At 36.5% G+C, this 18,232-nt stretch overlaps 1 protein-coding gene and 1 pseudogene across 2 annotated transcripts in view; one reads left to right on the plus strand and one right to left on the minus strand.

Moving 5' to 3' along the window:
- ST8SIA4 (ST8 alpha-N-acetyl-neuraminide alpha-2,8-sialyltransferase 4) overlaps positions 1–8,237 on the plus strand; it is a 98,022-nt gene extending 89,785 nt beyond the window's left edge. The window contains exon 5 of the mRNA XM_080804128.1: positions 6,363–8,237. Coding sequence (XP_080660254.1) covers positions 6,363–6,645 — 283 coding nt within the window. The 3' untranslated portion in view covers positions 6,646–8,237. The remainder of the gene's footprint in view (positions 1–6,362) is intronic.
- A 6,767-nt stretch (positions 8,238–15,004) lies between these two features.
- LOC308343735 (glutathione S-transferase P-like) lies at positions 15,005–15,542 on the minus strand (annotated as a pseudogene). The gene has a single exon. The product of its transcript is annotated as a glutathione S-transferase P-like (transcript).
- Between the last annotated feature and the right edge of the window lie 2,690 nt (positions 15,543–18,232).

Below are 18,232 nucleotides of genomic sequence, written 5' to 3' on the forward strand. Positions count from 1 at the left end.
TTAAATGAAATAAACAGCACAGTTAGAGCTCTTGACACTGTCTCTAGTCCTTCATAAACACTCAATAAATTAGTATTACTGTTGCTACCTTGTATGATATCGCTTAAGTGTTTATTCCTGGATTCACTCCTAGCTTGCCAAAAAGCATGAAATATGCCTCTCTCATCCCCTTGTTTCCTCATATGAAAGGGAGATCTAAGATCCATCGCTTTTTCCTTGAATGGGATACTATAAGAGTTAATTCATGGTGGACTGTTATTCTCTGTGAGTACAGTGCTGGAAGTTGTTGTTTTTTTGTTTTTTTTTAAATCATCACCAGCCCTACTGTTACAGAAAGACAAATCTATTTCATAATCTTCGTAAGAGGTATCATAATCTTAGTAAGAGGTAATAAAACAGTTCTATTTATTTTTAATTTTTTTCCCATATAATCACATTTAATTGTTGTCTTTGGATGTTTTCATTCATCTTTATTTTTTTTAATTTAAATTCAGTTAGCTAACATACATAGTACATCATTGATTAGTAAAAGAGTTTTAAAACAAAATTAAGTTTTCTGCACTCTAAAAAGTAAATTCATGAATGGAGCATACCTCAGACTGGGGATACAATGGAAGGATTGTGTGAACAGTTAAAAATGAAACAGCGGAGATACTTTTCAATATGCCCAGGGATTCTGCCTTAAGTTTTATATTATACAGCCTATGTACATGTCCTTTTTCTAAGAATGAGCCAACATATTAACAAATATGAAAACTTATGTGTAATATTCAGGTATTATTTAAAAATTTGTTTTTTGCAGCATGGAGTATAGAATTGGGGAGATGAACCCATCTTCTGCAAAGATGAATTATAGAAAGCTAATTCTTTTATAGTAACTCAAACTTCTGTAGATCTCAAATTTCTATAGATATTTCAGACCCAGAAACCATATTATTTATCCTTAGCAAAATCTTCCTGCAGGACAAGCACAAAGCTCAGTTGTGGGAAGGTAAATAGGAGAGAAGAAATAGTATGCACAGGCACCCTATGCTGTGTACTTCATATCACATTCCAGAGACAGGAATTGCTAGGTTCGTAAATGGAAACTTTGCATATAATATAATACTAAAACTGGCACAGTGGGATTCCACATTCTAGAATATTTTATATTATATTTTATATTCTTCCAGAAGTTTTCATGTTTGATTTTTAGAGGAAAAAATACTACTTCTAAATTCGTAGACTCCTTTGTTTAAATATAAATGCAAATTAATGTTCCTTGTTTGCCAAAATGTTGAGCGTGAATTGTCATAAGTATATATCAAATGCTGAATGCTGTTGAAAGTAAGTTTTTTTTTCTTTTATTTTGAAAATGTTGGTTGCTTGAAATAATATGTTTTGGCTTCTCGGGTGATTATTACCTAATTTTGTATATTTTTTAAAGATTTTATTTATTTATTTGACAAAGAGAGATCACAAGGAGGCAGAGAGAGAGAGGGAAGCAGCCTCCCTGCCAAGCCGAGGCTTGATCCCAGGGCCCTGGGATCATGACCTGAGCTGAAGGCAGAGGCTGTAACCCACTGAGCCACCCAGGTGCCCCATTACCCAATTTTATTATGAGGTAAAAATCTAATCTAGTGTGGGGTTTAATATCAAAACTCCTATATTAAGTACTTTCTTTGCTTTCAGTATATTAAAACCTGAAAAAAAGTTGAAGAGAACAGAATGAGGAAAAGGTAGCAGAGAAGAATCAAGAGCGTCTCACCCAGTTGCTAGCAGTGTGCAGTTTCATGGAGAAAGATGATTTGAAACAGCCATAAAATCTTACAGATAGAGGAAACCCCAAGGCCATACAATCAGGTGTTTTTGTTTCTCAACTAAGGAGACATGCCCATTGAGGTTAAATGACATGACCACAATTCTCTCTGGGCGCTTATGTAGGCAATATGTAGTTAGACAAAGTGCCCAGAGAGAAGTGGGATGTGTGAGTGGGACTGAGGAATGGGTTATGGGATATGCTAAAATTCAGTTAATATTACTTACCGTGTGTCACGCTTGTACAATGACCTTCACACTTACCTTCACTTCACTTCACACTGACCTTCACACCTCTCTTTTGCATTATCATAACAACCTTATAGGTTAAATATTAGTAACTGAGGTCCAAGGAAGTGAAGTAGCTTTCCCAAAGACTCAAGTATTATATCATAGATTCACACTCACATCTTGTGACACAGATTTGGTAGGCAAACATGGAAAATATTGAGTTAGTTTGGAATAAGAAATGGGATGGATATGTTGGAAGAAAGAGAGGTAAGACGCCTTGCTTAGGAAGAACAGAGCTTCCGTGCTGGGGGATAGTGAGACTGATGGAGGCTATTGCATCTATAAAAAGAAATGTCGGGGCGCCTGGGTGGCTCAGTGGTTTAAAGCCTCTGCCTTAGGCTCAGGTCATGATCCCAGAGTCCTGGGATTGAGCCCCACACTGGGCTCTCTGCTCAGCAGGAAGCCTGCTTCCCTTCCTCTCTCCGCCTGCCTCTCTGGCTACTTATGGTCTCCGTCTGCCAAATAAATGAATAACATCTTTAAAAAAAAAAGTCAGAAATACTCAATTTACACTTAAGATCCAGGGTGAGTTTGTTTCGCTCAACAAGACAGAGTATTCCAACACTGTATCAGAAAGAAGGGGAGGGAGGGAAATAATAGTATCTGAAATAAAACTTAGCCTAGCTGGTGAAAAACATTCTGTGTATGAATGATCATAGTATATATTAAGATCCAAAACAGCCAGGGAAACAAGAGGATGTGGCACATTATAACAGTAATTATCACTGTGTAGTTGGATTATAAGGAACGTTTTTCTTCCTTGTTCATTTCTTTTTTCTTCAAATTTTCTACAGGGAGCCCACATTGATTTTATGATGAAAAAATAATCAATCTATAAAAAGAAATACATACATGGAAACTAGATTATTTGCTGAATTGAAAACATTGCCAATTTTAAACTACAACGGAAATGAGTTTGAGATAAAAATTAGAAAAGCTTATACTGAATTAGAACATAAATAGTTCATTATTTTATATATGCATTATTGCATTATTTTCAGTTCTTTTTTTTTTTCCTAATTAGAGTTAAAAACTTAAGTTAGCATTCTATTTTTGATTAACTCTTCACAAGAAATTTGTGGTTTTTAAATGTCAGCTTGTACATAACTAGATACTTCCAGATACGGATTTTAAAGTTGTTCTCTGGATTTTGGCTTGTAAAGTTGGCAGATATTCTCTAACTGACTGTGCTAATAGAATTTAAAAAGAATATCCATTTTTGTCCTTTTCACATATGGAACGTGTTCCCGGGCAACTACTGAATATCAGTAATTTATGTTAGCCTATACAATTTCAAGCCCAACATTAGATTTATAATGAGCACATAGGAAATTCTTACTGACTATATTCAGATCAGTTCTTGTTTCTTTTTAACTTCACAGAATGTTTTTAGCTGTGGCCTTAGTTCTCAACTTGCTTTCAAGTTTTGTTTCAATTTATCTGTTACATGTTGATACCATTTATTAAGAGCTATTTGATAAATGGCATTTATTGTGTGCTTTTTCTCCGAAAATGTCCTGAAATGGGTGGTTTATTATTTCTTTGAGATTATTCAAATTGTTACAAGTCAAACATCAGAGAGTGTTAGGAGTTCTAAAGCAACGCTTTTTCGCACCAGTCTTTGAACTGCATAGAGTAAAATAACACGTCTCTAAAGCCTCTGTACCCATTATTTTCAAAGAGGAGGCTTTGTGATTTGAGTTTAGTTTTCAAAACACCGTATTTATTAATATAAATTAATTAATATCGTGGGTATATCTTTCCTGTTCCCAAAGCCACAGATTTATTTCCTCTATAAAATCTTCCCTGAAATTGCATCACATATTTGAGAATTGTCCCAAGAATCACATTTTTCTCTCACTTTCTTCTGGATGTGCTGACGTCTCCATTCAGCTCATGGCCTGCTCTGCTCTTAGATGTCAGGTACTTGAGGGTAAGAAGATTTTCTGCTTGTGGTGTCACATGTGGTGTCCCAGATCAAAAAATGTTGAATGACTGTATATCTCTGACACATTTTAAAACATTTAGGCCAATAATTTTGCCTTTGGCATTTTTTCTAATATTATAACTGCTGCTTTGTATTACATATAAAAGTTCCTTCGGTATTTTGTCTATGATTATTCATGGTTGAGTGGCTATCCAGGAAATCTCTCCAGAAAATGGAAAGTGTGTATTTATAATGTGTTCTTGAAGTCACATATACTGTGACCTTGGAGTCCCCTACAAATAATATGCAGTATATTATTGCCTGACGATTTTTTTCCCCCTCACTTTAGAAATAAGATAATTCAGCTGACCTTTGTATTGCTGGACTATTCCCAATCATTGACATTCCCCAATAGAAATAATCATTTTTTGAGTTTGAACTTGCGTCAGCCTCTTTAAAAATTTATAAATACGTGCATTTTTTTTAAAAAACTAACCAACTTTATCAACTGACATTTGTAATCACATACAGATCACATTCACAAAATTTTCTAATGATCATCATTTTGTGTTGGAACATCTGCTTTCTCAAAGCTGAGAGGGCTCTCGGCTATATCACAGTCTCTTCAAAACCTTCAAACTGTAGTGTAAGCTCCTTGCACAGAACCAATATCTGTCGTTTCTTCATGATGCTAACAATGTAAGTGCTATGGTTTTTGTTCTTTAGCTACCTTTGTGCTGTGGAAAAAGTCTTAAATAATAATCTGTGAAAACTCCTTATAAATCTCCTCTACTGAAAATAGGCTTCCTTAAAACACTTTTGGTAACAAAAGATCTACAGTGCCTTTAATATTGCTCAGAATATTCAGCACGTGGCCTTCACCCAGCTAGAAAATTTAAAAATGTGAAAGGTCAGGGGCACCTGGGTGGCTCACTGGGTTAAGCCTCTGCCTTCAGCTCAGGTCATGATCTCAGGGTCCTGGGATCGAGTCCTACATTGGGCTCTCTGCTCAGCAGGGAGCCTGCTTCCCTCTCTCTCTGCCTGCCTCTCTGCCTACTTGTGATCTTTCTCTCTCTCTCTCTGTCAAATAAATAAATAAGATCTTAAAAAAAAAAAAATGTGAAAGGTCAATCCCGGCTCAAAAGAGAGGGGAAAAAAGAGGAGTGATATAGTTCATAAGTGTATTTTCCCTATTTGGATGTAGGAATGTTTCAAAGTCCAGTGTTTGTTGGTCAACTTTCAGTAGACCAGGTGTATTTGGTGTCCCCTGGAAAGCTTCATAAATTATTTTTTAAAAAAGACAAAGAATATTATATAAAATTTAAGGCAAATATGTAAATACAACAATGACTAGAATCTAGTAGAATCTTCCACCTTACCTTTGAATGGCAGGCAGGGTATATATATCCCCAGGTAAGAGACAAGAGTTAAAACAAAAATTAAAAAAAAATGCATATTAGCTTTATTCTATTTGTAATTGGGCAACTTTGAAAGTTAAAGAAAATCTACACTCTTCCTCTTTTAGCTGTTTCCACATAAGGCAATGAGTATGCCATGAAGTATTGGAAACCCCCTTCCTCGCCCGGGGTAATGATTAACTTGTGAATTTGCATGCTTTTCAGGTGAACAAAGTTTGGCAACAATGATGGATCTGAACATTTTGGAGTATTTTATTGCTTTTGAAAATGAATAGTATAAAATACTTATTAAATTTCTTTTACCTATGTAACAAAATGTTAAACTAAGTGGTGAATTGTTTATGTTTATATGTTATTTGTTTTATGCTGTTTTTCTGTGGGTTAAGGCAGTATTTTTAATTTTGTAAAATGGGATTTAGACAATTGAAATTAAACAAGTCAGTATAAGGCAAGTGAGGTATTTGTTTGGATTCTTAATTGAAATATCAGAGATTTTGAAAAACTAATGGGCAAAGTTTCAAATTCTCTTTTTCTAGGAGAATTACCTAATCTCTCCCCAATTACTGTGTCCTTTACAGTGATATTTAACACTTTCTGAGAAGATTGTGTTCTGTATATTATTACAAATGTTTGCTCTGAATTCATTTTGAATATGACATTCCACAGTAATATTTACACACTTTCTAGACACACTTTATATGACCTCAAAAATAAGCAAGGAAATAAAGAATAAGGAAAAATAAAATACATATATTAAATTTTCTAAGTGCTTGAGAAATATGTTATTTCTGTAGCAGTCTTTCGAATGTTATTCATAATGATACTTTTCAAAGTTAATTTTACTTCCATACCACATAGTATATACTTTGCCGTAGGGTATGTTGTATGTTTCTCTAAATTCTTTTCTGTGTGTGTTTTCTCTTTTCCAGTTACTGGCTGACAAACAAAGTTCCCATCAAAAGACCCAGCACAGGTCTCCTCATGTATACACTTGCCACAAGATTCTGTGATGAAATTCACCTGTATGGATTCTGGCCATTCCCTAAGGATTTGAATGGAAAAGCCGTCAAATATCATTACTACGATGACTTAAAATATAGGTACTTTTCCAACGCCAGTCCTCACAGAATGCCATTAGAATTCAAAACATTGAATGTGCTGCATAATAGAGGAGCTCTGAAACTAACAACAGGAAAGTGTATAAAGCAATAAAGCACATTTGAAAACATACAGACTGAATACGCACTTCTTTTCTGAAGATGCTTCCTAAGATTTGAAAATGGGATCCAAAACAAGACTGAGGTTCAGCATCCACCAAGTATCTAGATGCAAGGTGATAGAGGACATTTGTGAGAAATCTGCTACCAGCTGATGAAATACCTGCAAAGTGCTCTAAAAAAACACATATTTTACTTCAAGGGTCCTAGTAAGTGCCACTTCCACTAAGAACACAGTTTGAATGTATAATCAGTAGTGTTTACAAGATCCAACAATGCACTTGTCATTAGTTAATGAGGCAAATGTGTTCATCACTGTTGGGCTGCCACGGCAACGCCAAGCACATTAGAAGAGTCACCCAGGAACACAACCCAGCCCTGGGGATTAAACCATCCTTGTCAGCAGAAATCGAGATGGAAATAGTTTGAGCAGTGAAATCCGTAAGATGAAACAACTCAAGTAAATGCCTTCAGTCAGGACTCTGAGTCTGATCATGAACTTTATGTTTTTGTTTTTGTTTTTGTTTTTGTCTTCTGGAGTCTCTTTTGGTTTGGGTATAGGGTGTTTAGAAATCTTTTCTGAGATAAATTTGAATGAGATAAATAACCTTCAAGGAATCATTTTTAAAGTTCTTATATTTTTAAAGAGCTATCACATGACGACTTTGTAAAAGAGTTTTATTTTGCACAACTCTAAACCTCCAGATTTTTTTTCCAGGGGTGTAGAAGGTACCAGCTAAACTGTACCACTCGGTCATCTTGAGCCATTCTAAAGGAAAGATGTTCGATGTCATCTGAGATGGTAAAATTAGCCGAAAGAAAACAAGCACTTTTGGTACCAAAGATTGTGCTGATGTTTCTACACAACAAACCATTCTCCTTTCATGAAAATAATGTATTAATATATTATTATGCTACTAATATGGAAGTTGTCTTTTGAGAGATTAAAGCTTTCAAACTCAAACTTTATCTTTATTTGAAGGAAGACTTCCATAGCTTTTCCATTTCTTAATAATTTTGTGGAAGCATTCTGCCCTTTAGAATAAGTATTAGACTGATAGGGCTGAAATGAGACTTCTAGTTCTTTGATATCCCCTTATTCTCCAAATGGAAAGATCGGCATTCTCTTTACGTCACTGCTAAATTTTCTTAGTGCAGAAATAACATGATTAGTAGAATGTTGTCTTCATAACAGATGATTAATTTTAAGAGGTTCAATAATGAATCTGTGTGTCAGTATTTGCACTTCAAGTGAATTAAATTGGCCAGTATTTTCCTGTGGTTAAATTTATTCACATTATCACATTAATGTGTTTTCAAAGAAGCACATGAGATTATTAAGAAAGTGATTTGAAAAGTTTTAACATGTGATAGAATTGACTAATAGGCCAGTTTTCTGTTAACTTATACTATACTGGTAGGTAATCCTAATGGCAAATTGTTTAGAAAGCGGGAGTACTATGTTCCCACTTCTACTCTTAGCCTGAAACACTTACGTGACTTACTGTTTCTTACGGAAAGCAGTCTGAGGAAAGAAGAAATAGCGTGGGGAATATGTATGTTTTGTTTCTTGGGAAAGACAGTCTGAAAAAAAAAAAAAAGAAATAGCATGGAGATTTTATATATATATATATATATATATATATTTATAGATCTATAAATATATATATATACACACACATACATGTTCCATGGAAAAGGATGTTCAGAGTAGGACAGTTCTTAATATATTAATAATATGTGGTATAATTTTTAAAAATATGAGAACCTTGGGTTTCAGAATACTATTTTTTAGAATTCATGTGTCTCTAAGAAAACAAAATAGAATGCATAAAGGAGATGCAGAGCTAAAAATGGACAGAACATGATGCACTTTTGTCATTAACCTCTTATCTATTGGAAATCTTAAAAGAATTAGGCACAAATCTGAATGTAAAGATGAAAAGTCTAATCCACGTAACAAATCCAAAGTAGGTGATTTATAGAACCTTAATTTTTACTACTTGTGGGTAAGCTTTTTGAGTAGGCTTTAATTTGAATTCAATAAAAAATTTGAAGTTATAAGTAAATTCTGTTAGTCAAATCCACCTCAGAACTCATTCAAAGTATGTCTTCAAAAGCAGCAGCAAGGAACCTTGCCATTTTTACTGCATTATCAACAAATGCGTTTAAACAATTTTAAGGCCGCAGCAAAAGCATCCCAGCCACTCACTGTTTAGTGCATTAATGTTTATCTCATAGATGCATTGAGTAGTGCCTTTTTAGCTTCGCATTGCTTTGTCGCCCTATACTTTGTGTTCTCTAAATAAATTGCCCAGTTCTAAAAATGTTCAGCATATAAAAAGGGCTTCAGTATCGACTGAGACTACTTTTGTTCATCTCAGGGAACTTTCAATACTCAAGAATGAATTCAATTAAAGGCATTTAGTGCTCAAAGAAAACAAACTGTACAAGACCATTCCATTCCCTATTGTATAGCTTTCCATCCGCCCCACCAACTTCACAAGCTACTGTGGCCTTCTTACAGGGATGAGGCAAGGAGATCGCTGAAGGCTAAAAGCAAGAAGAAGAAGAATTCCATTTAACCAATATGGGGCCAAAAGGGATCATGATAATATCAAATTATAAATACATACTTGAAACATCTGAATTTTTTTTCTTTTGAGACTATCATGTGTTCACAGCTTTAATTTTTTGTTTCTTTTTCACAATTTCCCCCTGTACCTGGCAATGCTCAGGCAGCTGATTGTGAAATATTCTTGTCCTTTAGAGAATGTGGTTGTTACTGTGCTGTTGACATGAATAGGCCATGGAAATATTTTCATCATCATTACCCAGCCTGTTCTATATTCAATATTAAGTTGCTGGAATTAAAAAAAAAAAAAAATCAGTAACAGATTTTGGGGGCAAATCTAGTGATTCAGCCCACAGGACTGATGAAATTACCGTGGAAGTTTTTCTGTCTGAAGGAAGGTGCTGGGCATTCAAATGTCTTTATGTATTGTATATCATATGAAATGTATATCAATTGCTAATGGAAATTTCTACATATATGCTTACATAAGCAATTTATTTAAGTGATGCTGGGGGTAGTGTACATACCAACTAGTTACTAAGCTTCTACACAGGAAAAGGGTGAACAAAGTAATTTATTTCTAATTGAGCCAGTTAGTCATTACTGCACACAATGTGGTATTTGGTTCATAAGAGTTGTTTTCATGTGCTTATTGTTGGGAGTATCTATAATTGTGGAAGAGGTATAGGAAAAGTTATGTATAGTTAGTTGTTACCTCTACGAGTTTGGAAGTTTTCCCATTAGACCTTATCAGTATACCAATGTTTTAAAAAATTGAGTGAAAGAGGGTTATTGTTCCTATTTGATGACAGAAAATCCAAATAAAGCCCACCTAGACATAGATATTTTATTATATATGTGCTATAGATATATCTATATAGTACAAATAGACATGTGTGATGCATATATACAACGTTATATATGTGTGTCTGTGTTATCCACACAGAGTCTGTAATATACACACACTAGATTTGTGTCATGCTAACATCTTCAGAGGCTGTACTGTTAAGCAGTCTGGAGATAAGACTACTTTAGAATAAAGAAGTTCTTTTGAGACTTCAGTTATTAACCTGCTTTAAGAGGGACCTACTTTATAACTGAATTCTATTGTTCATACTTAGAGTTTCAATAGGGGTCTAATATGGCCAAGTCTTAAAAAAAAAAAAAAAAAAAAAAAAGAAAGAAAGAAAGAAAAAAAAAGAAAAAAGAAAAATTTAAAAAAGTTTTCAAGCTGGCAATGTATTTAAATTGCAGTTTTCAGTGGCTCCCAGGCCCTGTGTCTCCCATTTAAGTAGCACCTTTTAATAAATGTTTCTTTGTGTAGGCAAAAGCACAAGTGTTTCAAATGTATATAGCAGGAAAAAAAAAAGAGTTTACAGAGATAGCACTGCTGCACAGGATAATTGCTACTGAGTATTTCTTATATCATTTGTGGAATTGAAAGGTGAGATTTATTCTGTCAAGTTCATTCTGTTCAACACTGTTTCCTATTGTTTATGTATAGCAATTGGGTGTTATTGTTTTATCATTTGTAAAATTGTAAAATAAATTAAATCTCCCTTTTTTTTTTTCCTAATTTTCTCTTATCTCTTACATCCAAGGCCCCCGGTTCCACTTTGTACAATAAGATAACAGGACAGTTTTAAACAAAATGTAGCTAGTGCTTTTGTCTTCCCTGCCCCTCTGCCAGCCGGTGACTATCTGGCAAACCATTTATTTTTACAGCGTATGCACAGAAACATGAACAATATCTAAAGCCCCATAAACATCAGGAAATCTTTAACAATGTTTGTTAAATTTGGCACATTCTGATTCTGGTTCAAGGAATGGAGTATTGCACCACTTACATTTGTATCCAATCTATCCTGCTGTCAGCGGGTCAATCTGGTTTCACGGTTGGAGAGGTCCATGGCTCCTCACACACCGCACATTCTTGTGGCTGCCCTTGACTTGTGATTTCAGCTGCTGTTACGTCCACTTACTACTGTTTGCAGTTCACATTCCAGGAGATGATTCTGAAAACCTGCATATTTCAGTCTTCTTCCACGACTTTATCTAACTGCCAGATCTACATTTTCAGACTCTGCGCTGTTTTCTCCAGAAACTAATATGTTTTCATGAGGTCACTTTTGTGTTCTGCAATTTTTGAGTATTTGCTAGAGACCAAGAGTGAACCATTAACAATGTCTAATGACAAGAGATCTTATTTGTATTTACATAATTACCTTTTATTTTCAAGGATCCATATACAATGGGTAATCCCTGTTGATTCTTGGGATAAAATCAGAACTCAGCATGAACCCGTGCAATGGATATGGCAATACCTCAGTTTTTCAGATGAGATTGAGAGGTTATGTGACTTGCTAAGGGTAACACAGTTCAAAAGTGAAAGAACCATTATTGAATCCAGCCAGTCTGACTTCAGTGCCCACCACCTTCTCGTCACATTTTGATGCTCCATCTTTTTAACTGACAAGAGGTTCCCTGCAAAACTAAGTTTGCAAACATTATTATTTAATGAGCACAATGCTAAGTGAAACAAGTCAGAGAAAGACAAATACCATATGATTTCATGCATATGTGGAATTTAAGAAGCAAAACAGATGAACATATGAGAAGTGGAATAAAGGAGAGAGGGAAACAAACCTTAAGAAACTGAATGATAGAGAACAAACTGAGGATTACCGTAGGGGAGTGGGTGGGGGATGGGCTAGATGGGTGGGGGTATTCAGGAGGGCATTTGTGTGGAGCACTGGGTATTGTATCTTACTGATGAATCACTGAATTCTAGTCCTAAAACCAATATTACACTATATGTTAACTAACTAGAATTCAATTGAAAAAAAAATTATTTAATGAGCAAAGTTCAAAAATATAGGCAGGTATTTAGGAGGGGTATATAACTTAGACTCTGGGACCATCTAATAAGCTATCCCTGTCTTCAAATAGAGCAAACGTCTCTAATGACAAGAAGATCTGTGCCTTCCAGGTCTGTGGCTCTCTCCCAGTTCTGCTGCATAAACCCTACCAATTCTCACTCCAACTTCTTTCCTCATTTTTTTCCATGCAAGTTTTCATTACTCTGATGTTAGAATCTGACTATGTATCACAAAATCTATTACATTACAGTTATTTAAAACTCTTAATTGTGAGATTCCTAAACAAACATGATTGAATTTAGGTGTTTAATTCATCTCTTTTAGCAACTACTTGACCATCTTAAGGTTGAAGTTCATGCATTTTACGTGTTTTTAGACCATTTTTCACTAGTTTCTTTCTCTTTATGAGAATGGGAATAACCTAATATCCAAATTAACAGAGCAGCTTAATGATCTCCCCTATAAACTAGTTTCATCACGCATGAGCCCATGAAAGAAAAAAAAATCTTGGATATAAGAATAAAATTATTGCTTGATAATACATCAAACTAAGATATATCTTAGTCACTTAGTTGCTTAATTTCTGGAATCTCTATAAATGAATTATGTGAAATAAGTAAATGCTAATACAAATCTCTTTTTTTCTTTTTTCTTTTTTTTTTTTTTTACCTTTTTTCCTTCCGGGTTGCTGATTTCTGACTCAATCACCAAAGTAAAATTTCTCAAGTAAACACAAGAGAATATTAGTCCGGGATATGTTCCACAAAAATGTGCTCATTGAATGAGAATTCTGTATATCTCTTCCTTGGATATACTGAAAATACACCAATATATTAAAACATCTGAGAAATCTTAGAATAAAGAAATTTCTTTTAGAGGCAGGGTGGGGGGCTTGAGGGAGTAGGGAAGGGAAGAATGAAACAAAATGGGATTGGGAGGGAAACAAACCATAAAAGATTCTTAATCTCACAAAACAAACTGAGGGATGCTGGGGGGTGGGGGGAGGAAGAGGGTGGTTGGGTGATGGACACTGGGGAGGGTATGTGATATGGTGAGTGCTGTGAAATGTGTAAGACTGATGATTCACAGACCTGTACCCTTGGGGCAAATAATACATTACATGTTAATAAAAATAATTTTTAAAAAGACATAGGTAATTTTGTTTGTAACTACTATGAAGTGTGAAATTATGTTCTTTGCAACACGCTTTGAATAATACTTCAGAATGTAACAAACAATGCAGAGAATAGAACATGTAAAAGCTTCAGTTAGAAATAAATACTTCACTTATTCAGTGTTTTTTTCCCCATAGACCAAAATATTATCTTAATAACATTTTCAAATATGAAAAATATTTTAAACTGATATATTTATTTATTCTCTAAACTTTCTGTATTAATTTTTATTAACAATTATTCTTTTTTCTAAAACACTAATCAGACCATGACTACATGTTAAAAAGCAGTCCCAAAATAACTTTATTGCTCATTCTGGGCAATGCAAACAAATCAGTTTGCTATAAGGCATTAATAGCACAGGAAGAAAAAAAAAATGCTATGAGGTGCTAATTTGCATTTTCTAGAACAACTCCGTGTACTACAATAAGCTCTCTCCCCACTGTCTGTCAAGACCAGCTTCCTCACCTCTAGCCTCCTAACACCATACAGATGGGCCGTATGTGAGCACGTCTGCCAGGGCTGTCAAAATGTAAACACACTCAGCTGGTAGCAGATGTTTTCCAAGAAAGATTGCTACACTGGAGTTGTTCTGTTGTGGATTCCATGTGAGTTGATCTCCATGATTGGGCGTAAGGTCATTGTCTTCAAATAGATCATCGGTTTTTCAGATCTAGAACAATAACAGGGTAGATCCAAGCTCAGCTGTTTGGTATCTAACATGTACGTATATGGAGAAATGTTTCTGAAGGCTCTGTTAATCCTGATGGTATGTAAAATCAAAAATACTTTATAAACTACTTTTATAAAGTAATACTACTTACAAGGCATTCTACTAAACATGAGGTTTACCTGGAAGAGACATACAAGAAAATAAGAAATCATATCCTTTGGTAATAAGTATTCTATCTCTAGAGTGCCCAGAGAGTTCAGAGAACACAAAGGGCCAAGGCAAAGGACACAGGCTACTTTGAGCATGGTTTATAGTCAGGCGGTAAAATCAAGACAAGCAATAGTCCACTAACAAAGGACTAAAGAACAGAAACCAGCGGCCCTTCTCAGTGTTAGTGTGTGTGTGTGTGTGTTAGTAACCATTACCCTAAAAAACTGCTTATGGAAATTAGGTAATTTCCACTCCCACTCCTGACCAGTATAGTATCATTGTTGAATTACAAGTTTAAACAAAACTGAAGTCTACCCTAAACCAAACACCTACCAAGGCCAGGTAAGTGCAGACTTACTGAAATTACCCATTGTATAAGACCCTCCACTTCCAAATATCTCTGTGTTAATATTTACTTTGTTTTCAGCTTGATGGAATCTACCATAAAAAAAAAAAAAGAAGTCCTTTACTTGCCTCCAAGTAATGACTTTGAACGATGACTTATTTCTATCACTTTGACACATGCTTCCAAATTCTGACTTTAAAGTTTGATTTGGGGATGGTTCCAGAATTTGAAAATCCACCTGCCCAAACTTTCCAAAATATAGAATGTGAGCCTTCTATGTGACCATACCCTCACTTTCCTCTGTGGGCTTGTGCTTTAGTGTCCTTATTTAAAATGTATTTCTGAGGAATTTTCTTCAGTCTTCTCCTTCTTCTTTATTTCCGTGCTTGGGAACTTTATTTGTCCTGGAGAAAGGAAGATGTGTGGGCCCCACCTCCCGCAGAGAATGACAATGCTCTCACTGCTTCCTGGTGTGGTTGATAGGGATCTTCACATGCTAGGGGGAGGCCAGGAAGGACTTGAGCTCTGGTACAGGGCTGAGGCACGCCACACAGGCAGAGAGCAGGGGGAAGGAGTCCTGGCAGTGGGGTTCTAGGACCTGGTGAATCAGCAGCAAGTTCAGCAATGTGTAGTCCAAGAAGGAGATCCAGTTGCCTATGATGAAGACCTGTCCCTCCCTGGTCCTAGGACAGCAGGAGCTCAAAAGACTTCAGATACCCTAGTCATGCCTTCATGAACCCCTCCTTGCCTGCCGTGGGGTTGGCATAGATAAAGACGAGGTATTTGCAACAGAGATCCTCCACGGGGCCATTCACCACATCCACCAAGGTGGCCTCCCTCTGGTCCTTCCCACCAAGCCCAAGAGAGTAGCCCAGGTATTGCAGGATGGCATTGGACTGGTACAGGGTTAAGGTCTCCATCTTGGAACTCAGAAAACTTCCCTGGTAGACAGGAGGGCTTGAGTGAGCCCTGCAGGCAGGTCTTGTTGGTCACCACCTCTTCTTCCAGTTCTGGCCCTGCTCAGCCAGCAGCATGCTTATGGCCTTGTGTCACCCTCCAACAGGCGAGGAGGCAATGCTGTAAGGTGCCATGGTTGCAGCGCCCCCAGCCTTGGCATTGGAGGTGGTGGTGGCAGAGCTCCCTTCAGTTTTCTTCTCTCTCTACACCTCTAGAGATCGAACCCACTCTGATGTTTTGTAAACTTGGCAGATGTACAGGTATACGGGAATAATAAATTTAAGGAATCTATTCAGAGACAAAATATGCATATTCATGTCATATTCATAGTATAGGTTCCCTTTAATACACAGCTCAAGAGGGTTTTAATGCAAAGAGTGTATTGGGCAAATGCTCCCAGGGAGTAGAAGTGAGGAACCAGGGTGCCATAAACTGAATGTTTGTGTCCCTCCCAAATTTGTATGTTGAAACCTAATCCTCAATGTATTTGGAGGTGGGGACTTTGGAAGGTGATTAGGTCATGAGTGTGGAGCCATCATGAATGGGATGAGTGTACTCACAGAAGAAGAGCCCAAGAATGCTCCCTGACCTTCTATACCATGTGAAGATATGGCAAGAAGATGGCTGTCTTTGAAATAGGAATCAGGTCCTCAGCAGACACCAAATCTACTGGTGCTTGATTTTTGGACATATCACCTTCCAGAAATGTGAGAAATAACAGTTTGTTTTTCATTAGCCCTCTTGTCAATTATATTTTGTTACCGCAGATTGAATGGACTAACACATAGGGGGAGTATAACAGGAAAGAAGAGAAAGCCTGTATAAAAGATAGATTTTAACGGTTTTCTGTGGAGACTGAGTGCTCAGTCCTACCTGGACTATCTGAAGAAATTTATCATAAGGATCTCCAGATTCAAGGACTAAAGAAGAAGCAATTACCCATCAGATCCAACCCTCCATTGAAAGTTTCTCCATGAGTGATAAACTTCTTGAACTTGTGGATGGTACATGTGAATTCTTAGCTAGCTCCCAGAGATGACCTAAAGCATGTGCCAGAAAAACACTCAGGTAGTATGTGAAAGCAATGCATGCTTGATACTAGGCACAGTCTACACAATATTGTTTGCTGAGTCAATGACTAGAATGAGTCATGAAGCAGAGAAGAAATGAGGTAGTGCATAAGGTATTTAATATAGTCCTCCTAGCATACCACTTGCATAGGCTGGTACCTTCCATTAATTCCAGTCCATAACCAACTCTCTAAATTGTCAGACGGCTGTAAGCGATTAGTTTGGCAACTATAGTCCAAGCATCTGTAAATTATTCCAAGTCATAATTGATATTCATCATCTCCTTTCTCAGAGTTCCCTCACTTCAGCTAGTGTGGGTTTCTTATATGACAGGTGACCTGAATCTGGGCACATAGTTGACTTCTCCTGGATTGCTGCAATTTTCCATTCAGATTTATGTCTGGGCACTGAAGCAGCAAGAGAGAGCCAGTGAATCTGCTGGGTCCCAGACACAGTTTCTTCTTTCCTCATCATATAGCACCAACTCTGTCCCTTTGTCATGACCTATGTCAGTTACTTCTGCCAGTATGATAACTCCTTTCTTTGCCTATTAGCTCATTGCTACCTTCAAGTTTAGTGGGATCTTTATTGAGTCCACTGGAAAAAAACATTCCCACATTAGAAATCAAGACTTATTATCTAATGGAATTTGAATTGTGAATACCAGAAACAAAAATTTCTAAAATGAGTTGACAGAAGTATAAGAAAAAGAGCCAATGGTATTTTTATCACTTGATTACAGGACTGGCATTTTAGATATTTGGGACACAGCACCATATACTCGCCATTAATTTAAAGGAGATCACACATCTTAAAAGACAGTATACCGAAACTGCATGGTGTCCTGGCTCTGAGTTGTCATTTTATTGAGTAGTTAAGAGGTTATCCTATTGTCACATTAGGTTAACACTTTGTGGTGATAGGGTATAGAGTGAAACAAGTCGATTCCACGGTAACGGTAATTCATGCACTGCCTCACGTTGTTTGCCATGAAATTGTCTTGTTAGTCTAAGGAAACCTTGATGATCCCATTCTAATGAATTAGGGATTTTTTTAAGACCTTGGATAATATAAGGTTGGTGAAGTACTGAATGTAGGAAAGCAAATCCATATTGAGAATTATGTTGATTCTGGCAAGTTTAAACTGCTGTCTGCTCTAGAATTGAAAGGGTCTAATTCGAAAGGGTCCAAAAATTCCACCTTGTATCATTTCAACATGCCTCCAAATTGTTCAACTTGAGTTAGTACCATATTTAGGGCCCACACTGGTTGCTGCCACTGGCAGGTTATACATTTAGCAATGGCAATAGCTTATCAATCTTAGTGGGAAGGAACCCACACTGTCGGGCCCAAATATAGTTCCATCTCAGCCACCATGGATAACTTGCTCACGGACCCATTGTGCAAACACCGCACTGGCTGAGAAGTGGACTGATGCTCATCAGCAGGATGGCCCATCTTGTCCACCTAGTGACACAGGCTTTTTGTCTCTGTCAACCATTAATATGAGACAAACAATAATCTACAAATTTTATCCCCAAACCATCTGAATGTAAGACTCCAGACTTCCTCTTTTTTCCTATGTTCCAATCTTTGCCTGTGTAGGTCCCCATTCAATGAGTCAAATCGTGTGTCACTTTGATTCAGAATAAATGACCAAGCATACTACTCCCAACTCTACTCACGGGGAGGGCTTC

The sequence above is a fragment of the Martes martes genome (assembly GCF_963455335.1).
Source record: "Martes martes genome assembly, chromosome: 5".
Lineage (NCBI taxonomy): Eukaryota > Metazoa > Chordata > Mammalia > Carnivora > Mustelidae > Martes > Martes martes.